At 48.0% G+C, this 12,490-nt stretch overlaps 1 protein-coding gene across 7 annotated transcripts in view; it reads right to left on the bottom strand.

Moving 5' to 3' along the window:
• Positions 1–293: 293 nt before the first annotated feature.
• Positions 294–12,490, bottom strand: part of BPGM (bisphosphoglycerate mutase) — a 57,046-nt gene continuing 44,849 nt past the window's right edge. For 4 of the 7 annotated variants that reach the window (XM_084809256.1, XM_084809257.1, XM_084809251.1 and 1 more), the window contains one exon: positions 300–1,908. In XM_084809256.1, coding sequence (XP_084665382.1) covers positions 1,727–1,908 — 182 coding nt within the window. In that variant the 3' untranslated portion in view covers positions 300–1,726. Of the gene's footprint in view, positions 1,909–12,490 lie in introns of all 7 variants that reach the window. The other 3 variants (XM_084809255.1, XM_084809254.1, XM_084809253.1) reach the window with 1 other exon arrangement.

Below are 12,490 nucleotides of genomic sequence, written 5' to 3' on the forward strand. Positions count from 1 at the left end.
CCTTGGGAATCCTAAGGGAAATCAACCCTGAGTGCTCATTGGAAGGACAGATACTGAAGCTGAAGCTCAAATATTTTGGCCACCTAATGCGAAGAGAAAACTCTCTGGAAAAGACCCTGATGCTGGGAAAGACTGAAGGCAAAAGGAGAAGGGGATGGCAGTTGATGAAATGGCTAGATAGCATCACCGATGCAATGAATATGAACTTGAGCACACTCCGGGAGAGAGCGCAGGACAGGAAGGTCTGGTGTGCTATGGTCCATGGGGTCACGAAGAGTCGGACACGACTGAACGACTGAACAACAAATAGAACATTTTATTTTATACTAGTTTCGTATTTTATATTTCTGTTCACCATGTTGAGCCCTGGAAAAATGGAATATACATTTAAAAAATTAAACAGTTGCCCACATACCGCCCCAGCTATTTGTAGCTCACTCTACTGGATCGCATTAGAGCCAACACTCAGTAGCACAAAGCGGACTTTAAACAGTCAAATTCCCAATGGGGATGTTATGGCATACATCACTTTTTATAGCGTTGGCTTTCTTTTCACTTGTGTTGCATGGTAGACCTTGGGGATATAAAAAAATTGTCAGATCCAAATCATGCAGAAAACATGGAGGGAGGTAGACAGAGCTCCTATGGAGTGCAGTGGTGCAAAGGAACTACTGGTGTGGGAACAAAAGGAAACATCTCACCCTGCTACTTAAACATCTCTGAAGCACAGTCATCCAGTACAACATTTACATATTAAATCCAACTGGACTTTCCCTTGCTCTCTTCCCCTGTTGCAGCCTCCCCCCAGTCTGCTCTGGAGGGTCTCCCAAACATCTGGAGCACATTTTGGGGGGCATGTGAGGACTGCAGGGGGAGGGGGAAATCCATTCTGCTGTTTCTGTTCTACTGGCAGGCAACCAGCATTTGATACAACCCTACCAGTTCATTAATATTTTTTAAAGAGAGAATGGGAAGGGGGATCTTAATGGTACCATCAACATTCACTGCTCTTTAGTTTTATGTGAAGGTCAAATCTAACTGGCTTTGCTTCTTACCAGTCTTCTCTAACATGGAAAACAAAACGTGGAAAGGTTCAGGCAAAGAGAGTATTTTTGTGCATGTAAAAAGGGCTTTATTCAAAATTACAATGTCAGCCATGCCATAAAAAAGACACCTAACGAAAAGATTAATCCGATACCAGATGCTGTCCAATTATCAACAATTTAAAAAAAAAAACTATTTTTCAGGGAGTAGAATAGAAGAACCAGCATTTCTGTGAAGATGTAGCGTTTGTGAACCTGAGAATGTGTGACCCTCCCTTGAGGCTAGGTTAATCAGAAGGTGTTTTCTCTGTAGATCATAAAGATGCTTCTTGACACTGATTTGTAATACATTTGATTCTTGCGCTGGGCTTCTTTTATACAAAGGATGTGGGAAGCTTATACAACAGTGTTCTGCTGTTCTAGCTGAAATCTGGCCAATTCACTCTCCACTGTTATTCATATCACAATCTGAACTCTAGTCTCCAAAAACATAATGCTAAAATCTAAATGCCATTATCTACCACTTACTGAGAACTCAAAATTAAAATCTAACTGCCATTATCTACCACTTACTGAGAACTCAAAATTAAAAATTAGACAAAAGTCGGCATAGTGCAATCACAAAGCGTTATCCTTCACCATGTATGGTAAGAGATGGGGGCAGAGCATTCATAAAATGGTCTTTATTTCTCAACGATAGGCTTGGCTTTCCCTTGATCTTCCACTTTCTTGATGGCAGCTTGAATTGCTTGTTGGTCACCAAGAAACTGGTGTTGGCCAAGTGCACAGAGATTCTCATCAAGCTCAAGGAGAACCGGGATGCCAGTGGGAAGAGTCACGTTGACTATGGCCTCATCAGAGATGCCTGCAAAGGAGAAGACAATAAACATTTACACAACCCTTATGCTATGTAGGCTCTTGAGCTGCTACGAGATGTCCCCCTCCAAAGAGCTTTTTCCAAACTTTCAATATTTGGAGTACAGGTGCCATCCCTCCAGCTCCCCAATCAGGCCTGAAGGAATGCCATGGTCTTACGAGCAAAGATACAGCATCCTGTTCTCTCATTTGCCCATTCAGAGCCCAAAGATGAGACTGTGCTTCCCAGGCAATGATTTTTCTGCTGGTATTCCACCATGCCATCAGTCATAGCATGGGCTGCATCAGACAATCCTGATGCATCATTACACCCTTCCTTGGGATGTGTCACTGTACATACATCGACAGGGTTGGTGACAGGACACAATGCCTCTTGTAGTTTCTGTGCTCAGATTGGCAGAGAATGGTAGATGCATCCAACACAAACTCTCGATGTTTCCAAGACGTAAGAGCCATGCTGCATCAGACCAAGGGTCCATCTAGCCCAGCATTCTGTTCATACACTGGCCAACCAGCTACTGACTGGGAACCCACAAGCAGGACACAACAGCACCCTCCCACCCATGTCCTCAGCAACTGGTGTACATAGGCATACTATCTCTGGTAGTGGAGGTAGCACAGAGCCATCAGGACTAGTAGCCATTGCTAGACCTCTCCTCCAGGAATTTGTCTAACCCCTTTTAAAGCCATCCGAATTGGTAGCCATCACCACATCTTGTGATAGTGAATTCCATAGTTTATGCAACATACTTCAGTCCCTCTCATGCTACACTAACATGTCCCCATTAAGGAATCAAATGCTCTAGAAACATCTACTTGGGTCTTGGGATGCTTGAGGATTTCAGTTGCCATTTTTGTAGAAAAATGGGTCCATTTTGTGGACCGATTTTGTGGAAAGCTTAGGTTTATTTATATATTTACTGCATTTCTATACTGCTCAGTAGTCAAAAGTCCCTGGGCGGTTCACAATTTAAAGAGTTAAAACTATAATACACAGTACAACTGTAATACACACATACAATAAAAGGTGATTTTAAATTTGCTGTAGATTTTCCAAGAGCTATAGAACAAAACAAAAGTAAAACAGAGGACAACAACAGCCAGAATCTAAAAAGCATCAACATGTTTTGTTAAACTGAAAGGCTAAAAAGCCTGGAAGAGTAGGACTCCCCTGGAGCCAAAAAGACCACAACATAGGCACCAGACAAGCCTCTCCGGAGAGGGCATTCCACAAATGGGTCATCACCACTGAGAAGGCCCTCTGTCTAAGTTGCCACCCACCCCACCTCATCCTGTAGGGGCCCCTGGAAAAGGGCCTCAGAAGGTGACTTTAGGGCCTGATAAAGTATATCTGAGAGGAGATGCTAATCCCGGTAATTTGGCCCCAATCTGTTAATGACTTTTAAGGTTAATACAACCACTTTGAACTAGGCCCGAAAACAGACTATTTACAGTTTTACAAGATGGTCCGAAGGTTGCCTCTTTTAAAAAGGGGTTTGTTTTTTTAACTCTTTCAAGCAGCTTGGAGCTCTAAAAAGTGCAGCACCTGCCATGCGGATTGAAAATATTTGTGAAAATGCTCCAGGAAGTGGCTGTACACCATTACATGCTGCCCCTTCCTACATCATTGTGCAGAAATAAAATGGCCTCCCCCACTGGCACATGGCTCAGGGCGGCCATATTTTTTTCCATGCAATGACCTAGGAAAGGGCAGCATGTCCCAGGAAAGGGCTGCAAGTAATGGCGTACAGCCACTTCCTGGATGGAGCAGCTTCACAAGTACTGTTGACTTGCCCACTTTCTAGTTGCTCCAAGCAGCTCAAAATTGTAGAAGAAAAGATAAAAGCCAACCCTTTTACTTCAACAAAAAATAAAGGTTGTCAAACAGTATGGACTGTAGGATTTTTTTCTTTTAAAATCTCCATGGAAATGGGACAGAACAGACTTGATGGTTAACATATGCAAAATGGAGACAAACTAGATTAAATCTGTTCTGCCCACCCCTACTCAGAATAAGAAGGGGTCAAAGAAGTACCATGCCCCTCAGGGGCCCGGTCTCCAACCCCAACACACACCATTACAGTGACAATACATTTTTAATAGTATAAGGATCTATTCGACCTTGCTGCCTCTACCTCTGAACCAGCCAGTAAGGGCATTTCTTTCCTTCCTTTCCAAAAGAAGATATATGCTGGATCAGTTCAGAATCCAGTTCCCATCAGTGTTCAGCCAGATGTCACCAGGAAGCCCACAAGCAGGGCTTAATGGTAACCATCTTTCCCCACTCCTCCCCCCCAGCAACACACACACACACCCTTCCTTCTAATGCACACGGGTATTCATAGGCACATAGCCTCTGAACCTGCACTTTCCATATGGCCCTCAAGACTAATATTTATTATCTACTTTTATTTTAGAACATTTATATACCACTTCCTATTTTAAAAATCCTGAAGTAGTTCACAACATAGTAGCCATATATCCTCCATAAATTTGTCCAGTCTTTTAAATGCCATGGAAGCCAGTGGCCATCAACACATCTTGAGGGAAGGAGTTCAAGTCTATGATGCTTGGTGCTTTTTGCAACCTTTTCCCAGCTTTCCTAGCCTGAATGGTGCACCTTGGCTGGTACGTCGGCTGCCCTGTATGATCTTCCCTTCCTTCACATTTGCTTCATCCTTCTCTCCAGTGAAGTAATGCTCTTTGCTCGAGCATTCGAGGGCAGAATCAATGAGTCAGTATGACTATTAAGAATGGTGGCACTGTATTAGCCAAAGCCCAGTAAAAGAGAGCAAATCAAGTGCTTGCGCACGCACACAAAATCACATTACATCAATCCTGCCACACCAACAAAAAACACACATCACCACTTACAGCTGGCAGTGACAGAATTTGTCCCAAGTATTATCATCATCTTACGGTTAATAAGAGGGCTGGAAGACACAGAGAACAGCTTCAAACCTTCCATCCTCTTGGTATAAAACACACATAAAGAATGAAGAATAAATACTGGGAAATCTACTGACAGCTGAGTAAATAGGGAACCTTCACAGAGTTGTACATTTGTCAACTGGTTCTCACATTAGAAAAGGAGGCGAAGGATACCCTGGGAAATTCACAGCTCTGCAAAGGCTGCAATCCAACACACATTTGCAAGTAAGACCACTGTAACCATAGGGACTAACTTCCAAGTAAGCGTGCATCGAACTGACCTGCTCAAAGCTAGAGGTGGCGATCTCAACTCCCACTGACAAATGCCTTCGTATACACCTTTATTTAGGCTGTCTATTGATTGCATGCTCACTGGAAAAGACCCTGATGCTGGGAAAGATTGAAGGCAAAAGGAGAAGGGGACGGCAGAGGATGAGATGGCTAGATAGCATCACCGATGCTATTAATATGAACTTGAGCACGCTCCGGGAGACAGCGGAGGACAGGAAGGCCTGGCGTCCACGGGGTCACGAAGAGTCGGACTCAACTTAAGGACTGAACAACAACGCTGATTGCATGACCTCAGTTCACACTAACAGATGTTTTATCGTACACCCTTATTTACATTCTCTTATTACAAGTCTTCAGATAAACGTCTACTTAGGAGCTTTGCAAACAAGGCCACAAACATTACCAGATTGCCTGCCCACATACACCTACGTGTCAGTGTGTTTACGTTAACAGTTTGCAGAGGCACGAACCCATTCCCTTCCAATTGCAAGTGTTACTCCTTACAGGCAACCAGGCAGGAAGCAATCGATTAGGAGAATGGTTTTAAAACACAGAGGCATTTGTTATCCTGATGGGAACTGAACAGTCAGGAAGACGGAAAACGGTAGAACTCCTGCAGTTGTGTAGTATTCATTAAGATGGCACCACTGGCATCAAGGATAGGTATGGTTAGGCACCTGCCAAGGGCTCACACCGCAGCAGCGCCCCACTGACAGGAGTCCCATGGACCTGCTCCTCCTCTTTACCCTTTGCAACCTGCTTGTTCACCGGCCTTTCACTCTGGCCCAGACACCAGTGATGAGGAGGAGCAATAGATGCCATGGCCTACTTGCTCACTGGCTCTCTGTCGGTCAAGCAAGCGGTAGCAATGATGAAAAAGAGGAGGAGAAGCAATAGCAGCTGGTGACAATGGAGGTGAGAAGGCAGTTTCACTGAGGGAGGGGGGCCATTGAGGGTGTCTTGCACAAGGACCCTCAAAAACCTGGGGCTGGCACTGCCATGAAGGATGCCTGTTGCGTGGAGAATCTTGGGGGTCCTTGCACAGTTAGATTAGCCCCTACATTTAGACAGGGAGCAACAGTCATGCCCTTTACATACATACGTCCCTACCTTTCTAAAATAGCATTCCATTCCATAAGTATAGTATTAAAATCAATGGTCGATGCACCTCCCAGCTCTCCTCTTATTAGGAGGCCAGCCTCAGATTTCTTTGAAGATATAGAGGGATGTTTGGGAAGAGAAGAAGAGACCCTGGATGACTTAGGACTCTTTCCTCACTTGGTCTCTTCTCAAGCGTACTGAAAACAAGTGCTGGGAAGCTTCTACAAGTTATCGACATGCTGGTGCACAACGTGAAGGTCAACCAAGGCCAGTGTCCAATTACTTAGTACACTTGTAATACAAACCGGCTGACCTTTAATTGCATTTCTCCATCCACATCTCTTTTCAGGATCAAGCTGAGCAAAAACACTGAAGTCCATGTTAAGACTCGGATGCAACAGGAAATCAGCCATGACAGTTTAATGGCACATTTGCATAGGGATGTGAAGGTGCGGGGGGGGTGGGGGGACTATTCCCACCACCGGACATTTTCCCCCAATGTAAAATTGGAAATTTTGGAGGAAAGAGCAAAATTTTTTTTAAGATAAGGCTTTACACACTCACAGTGTATAGTATTAAGATTGTTTTGGTAAGACAATCTATAGCAGACTTCCCTGAGCTGGTGCCCTCTAGATGTGCTGGACAACAGCTGCCAGCATCCTCAGCATAACTGGCTAGGGATGCTGAAAGTTGTAGTACAACACATCTTGAGGGCAGCACCTTGGGGGAGGCTTATCCACATCATTAGTGAATGATTATTCCTACATATACTATCGAGTTGAGTATTTCAGTGTCATAAAGGTTAGCTTGATATACAAATATGCTACTAGTCCTTAATATTGTGAATGCATGACACTGTCTAAATAATACACTTGTTGTGTACAAAATTTGGGGCTCCTGTTTCCAGCTTTCCTCCCCTGCTTCTGAGATGGCATGTGCTTGGGTGGCATAGGATCCAGCAGTTTGCAGTGATCTTTCTCATATTGGAAATATTCACAATTTTACTTGTACAAAACTGAGGAACTTATATTTTTGCAGCTGCCAGCCAGTGAGCACAGGGTGTGCTTGTGTAAAGCCAGCTTGCCTGCAATAAAGACGTTCACTCCACCTCCAGTTGATAATGTGCTCTACACTATGTACTCCATAGCCCATACTATGGCTGTCAGGGATTACAGCCATCGTTACTTCGCATTTACATAGCACCATCAATGTGTTTGGCGCTTTGCAAAGTATTGGAGGACAGATCCCTGCCCCAAGGACCTTGCAATCTAAAATTCAACACAGGGAAAGGCAGGAAGGGAAAGGAGATGGATATGGGGTAAACAGGGAAAGAATATACCTATTATTTCAATTACATGCAGTTTGGCTGAGTTGCAATAGGGCAGAGGTGTCGAACCTCTTTCAGCCTGAACACCGAAGTCCATTTCAGACAAGCTCTCAGGGGCCACATTCCAGTTCTGAGCCAAAAAGAGCAGCATATTTTAGCTTAAAGCTCTCGCTGCCAGTAACTAAGCCACAGGAGAGGCATTTCCACTGCTTAGAATGGGTGGAAACAGGCAAACGCCAGTGATCGGGGAAGGGGCGTGGCCATCTGAGCGACCCAAGAGGGCCATATTGGGCTCACAGACATGAGGTTCAATACCTCTGCAACAGGGTATCAAAGGCTTCATGGAAAAGAGGGTGTTTTGAGGAGGAAGAAGCAAAAGTGGCAGGTAGGCAGCAGAAGGAGGCATCACGCATGCGGCCCAGGAGGAAGCAAAGGTGGAAGATGCAGAACCGCATTGGTAAATCAAGTGGCAGACTGATGACTCACACCTCAAGAACTGACTGGAGGATGCACCTTATGGGCCATTGGCCAACTCCCAGATCTTTTACAGCGCACCAGGTGATACAGCCGCGCTTCTATTCCTTCACATTGAGGGATGGCCGCTTGGGGAAGCAAGCCCACATCAATCACTGTTGGCGCAAACCACCCATTTTAGAGGGAGTGGTCCCAAGATGCAGTTGGCCCCAAATCCTTTCCTGGACGGCTGACACCTGCAGAATAATTCTAAGCCATGTCAGTTGAAATGCACTCCCTGTATAGCACACACTTCCAACAGGTCCATTTTTAACTGTAAGGGCCTGAAGATAGAAAAACAAATACTTCCAGGCAAACTGCTTAGATTCACCCCCCCCCTCCTCTCATGAAATAAATCACCTTTACCCACAAACTGGAAACCATGACTTAATTATTTAAGGCATTATAGCACATCCTGCTCAGATCCTTCCCTACCATTTAACACAAGTACAATGAAAAACTTGTCGGGCCCTTTAATCTGCAGTTTCAGACATGCTTTTATGCGGTTAGCAAAACCAAATCCTCCACTCCCCACACACACACACGTGCGCGCACACACACACACACACACCCCAATTAAAATGTAGAGGAACCTGTTAGCCTTCTGTTTGAAGAGGCTGCATCAAAAAGCTTTATAAATGAGTCAAAGAGGAAAGTCTGCTTAAAGGTTTTGCTTGAAAGCAACATATATATATATATACACACACACACACACACACACATACACACACACATACATATATACATACACATACATACATACATATATACACACACACACACACACATATGCAGGACAACCTGGTAGTCAAGAACCTAATAAAGTTTACAGTATCTCAGCTTATATCAACATAATTATCTCACCAAAAAGTGTAACAAAGCAATCCATGCAAAGGCAGATACTGACTTGAGTTATTTAAATTGGGATATGCAGAATTTGCACAGCTAAGAACCTGCAAACCTAATGCGAAATTCCTTAGGGATCACAAACTCAGCCCACATACAGTCTGAAGTTGTCCCTTCATAGTCTCAATTCACGAGGAGACAGACATAACTCTGGCACGAGTGATCATTTTGAGCAGCTCTGGCAGGCTCTACATCCCTTCTCCATCTTGAATCCTGCAGGAGAGGCCACCACCACCACCGGGGAAGAGGCGGGCCTGCTGCTGCTGGGCCTGCTGTTGCTGGGCCTGCTGCTGCTGCTGCCACTGACGCCGCCGCTGACGCTGCCGCCACCACCAGGCCTTCCCTGGAGACTTCTGCCTGGCAGACCACCAGTCCCTGCAGGACCAGGCCCCCAGGTACCGAGCCAGCTGTGCTGCTCCACCTGCCCTCCCTGGAGGGGCTACATAAGCTGGCTGGCTGAGGTGGCCTGGGAGAGCCAGGGCCTGCAGGAGAGGCCACTACTACCACCACCACCAGGGAAGAGGCAGGCCTGCTGCTGCCGGGCCTGCTGCTGCTGCCACCGCTGCCACCACCACCAGGACTTCCCTGGAGACTTCTGCCTGGCAGACAGCCAGTCCCTGCAGGACCAGGCCCCCAGGTACCGAGCCACCTGCCCTGCTCCACCTGCCCTCCCTGGAGGGGCTACATAAGCTGGCTGGCTGAGGTGGCCTGGGAGAGCCAGGGCCTGCAGGAGAGGCCACCACCATCACCAGGGAAGAGGCGGACCTGCTGCTGCCACCACCACCGCCGCCACCACCACCACCACCTGGCCTTCCCTGTGGACTCCTGCCTGGCGTTATTATTTTTAAGGGGATTTTTAATTTTTGTTTTGTTTTGTTTTAATTTCTGGGGGATTTTGTTGTGTTTTTAGGGGTGGGTAGCCTGCCTGATAGGCGGGAGCGAGGGGGCATGTGTCCACCTGATGGAGGCAGTGGGGAGAGTGTTGGGGGCCAGAAGATACCGAGGCTGGGCGGCAGGCGCTGGCGGAGCGCTAGGGGCAGGCCATGCCAGGTAAGGGGAACAAGGGAGAGATGTGTAGTATCTGTCCCCTGCTCCGGGCCTGTCCAGAGCCAAAGGATGGCTGGGGGAGGCGTGACCCCATCTTCTGGCCTTCGTTTGCTGCTCTGCAATGCCAGGTCTGTTACCCAGAAAACCTCCCTCATCCATGACATGATCCTGGATGAGGGTGCAGACCTGGCATGTATTACGGAGACCTGGCTGGCCGAGGCTGCTGCTCCAACCCTTGCAGCCATGTGTCCAGCTGGATTTTCGTATGCACAGCAGCCGAGGGCTGGGGATCAGGGAGGGGGAGTGGCTGTTATCTAGTGAGAGTCCTTGGTCTTCACCAGACCCCCTCTCCGGGAGACCGAGGTTGCTGAGTGCATGTACTGGAGGTTGGGCCCGAAGGGCAGTCTGGGGATTCTGCTCGTGTACCGTCCACCCCGCTGCACGACTGACTCCCTGGCTGAGGTGCTTGAGGTGGTCTCTGATGTGCATGTACAGTCCCCTAACTTACTGGTGTTGGGGGACTTCAATGTACATTCGGAGGCCATCCTCACAGGAGCACCTCGGGACTTCATGGAGACCATGGCCTCCTGGGAGCTGCACCATATTCTAACTGGGCCCACCCATGTAGCCGGTCATGCACTAGACCTTGTGTTTGTTTCTGGAGAAGTGGGGAGTGATCTGGAAGTCGGGGGTATATCCACCACCCCCTTGTCATGGTCAGACTATCTGGTGACGTTGGACTTCTCGGTTCCACAACCCTTCCGCAGGGGTGGAGGACCCATTAAAATGGTCCACCCCAGGCGTCTTATGGATCCAAATGGATTCCTGAACATGCTTGGGAATTCTCTGGGGCATGCCAACGGCCACTCGGTCGAGACCCTGGTGGGTGGCTGGAATGCCGCAATCACTAGAGCATTAGATCAGGTGGCTCCGAAACGCCCTCTCCCCCTGAACAGGGCTCGGACTGCACCATGGTTCAATCCGCGGTTACGAGCTCTGAAGCAGGAGGTGAGACGGCTAGAGCGCCGGTGGCGGAAGTCTCGCTCCAAAGACGATCAGACACGGGCTAGAGCTGTATCTTCAGCCTATCACGTGGCGGTGAAGGCAGCAAAAAAGGAATATTATGCTGCCTCCATCGCGTCTGCAGAGTGCTGTCCCAGGAGGCTGTTCCAAGTGGTCCGGAGCCTGGTCGGTCCTGTGGCTCCGGAACCACTGGAGCATTCTAAGGCCTCCTGTGAGGCTTTGGCAAGGCACTTTGCAGATAAAATTGATCAGATTAGGAGTGTTACTCTGCACGCTGTGGATACAGTTAGTGAGCAAGAGGCGGCCTGTGGCAAACCGGTTTTGTGGGATCGGTTCCAGCTTCTTCCTCCTGATGAAGCGGACAAGGTGCTTTCATCGGTACGGCCGACCACCTGCTTACTTGATCCTTGCCCATCTTGGCTCATTATGAGCTGCAGAGAGAGACTGGGTGAGGGGATCAAGGTGGTGGTGAAAGCCTCCCTTGAGGAGGGAGTGATGCCATCAGCCCTCAAGGAGGCAGTGATAAGGCCGCTCTTAAAGAAGCCCTCCTTGGATCCTCAAGTTTTGAACAACTTTCGCCCAGTCTCAAATCTGCCATTTTTGGGCAAGGTGATTGAGCGGGTGGTGGCGGTGCAGTTGAAGGCACACTTGGAAGAAACTGATTATCTAGACCCATTTCAGTCGGGCTTCAGGCCTGGGCATGGGACAGAAATGGCCTTGGTCGCCTTGGTAGATGATATGAGGAGGGCTCTGGATAGGGGTGAATGCTCCTTCCTTGTTCTCCTCGACCTCTCAGCGGCTTTCGATACGGTTGACCACGGTATCCTCCTGGACCGCCTGGAGGGGTTGGGCATTGGGGACACCATATTGTGGTGGTTCCGGTCCTTCCTCTCTGGCAGGTACCAGAGGGTAGCACTGGGAGAGGAGGTTTCGGACCCGTGGCCACTTACTTGTGGGGTGCCACAGGGTTCCATCCTCTCCCCGATGCTATTTAACATCTATGTGAAGCCGCTGGGGGCTATCATCAGGAGGTTTGGGGTGTGGTGTCATCAATATGCGCATGACACGCAGCTCTACCTCTCGTTTAAATCTTCACCAAGGTTGGCCGTAGAATCCCTGTCCAAATGTCTGGAGACGGTGAGTGGCTGGATGGGGAGGAATAGGCTGAAGCTGAACCCTGACAAGACCAAGGTACTTTTGGTGGGAGACAAGAGGAGGCTGGGGGATGTTGACCTGGTGTTGAATGGGGTACGGCTACCCTTGAAAGACCAGGTCCGCAGCCTGGGGGTCATTTTGGACTCCCAGCTGTCCAGGGAGGCTCAGGTGTCAGCTGTGAGCCGGACAGCGCTGTATCAACTCCATCTGATACAGTGGCTGCGCCCCTTCCTTCCCGACCATCTGCTCCCATCGGTAGTACATGCCCTGGTCTCCT

The sequence above is a fragment of the Heloderma suspectum genome, chromosome 7 (genome assembly GCF_057233095.1).
Source record: "Heloderma suspectum isolate Gila_16-S chromosome 7, 16-S_ref, whole genome shotgun sequence".
Classification (NCBI taxonomy): Eukaryota; Metazoa; Chordata; class Lepidosauria; order Squamata; family Helodermatidae; genus Heloderma; species Heloderma suspectum.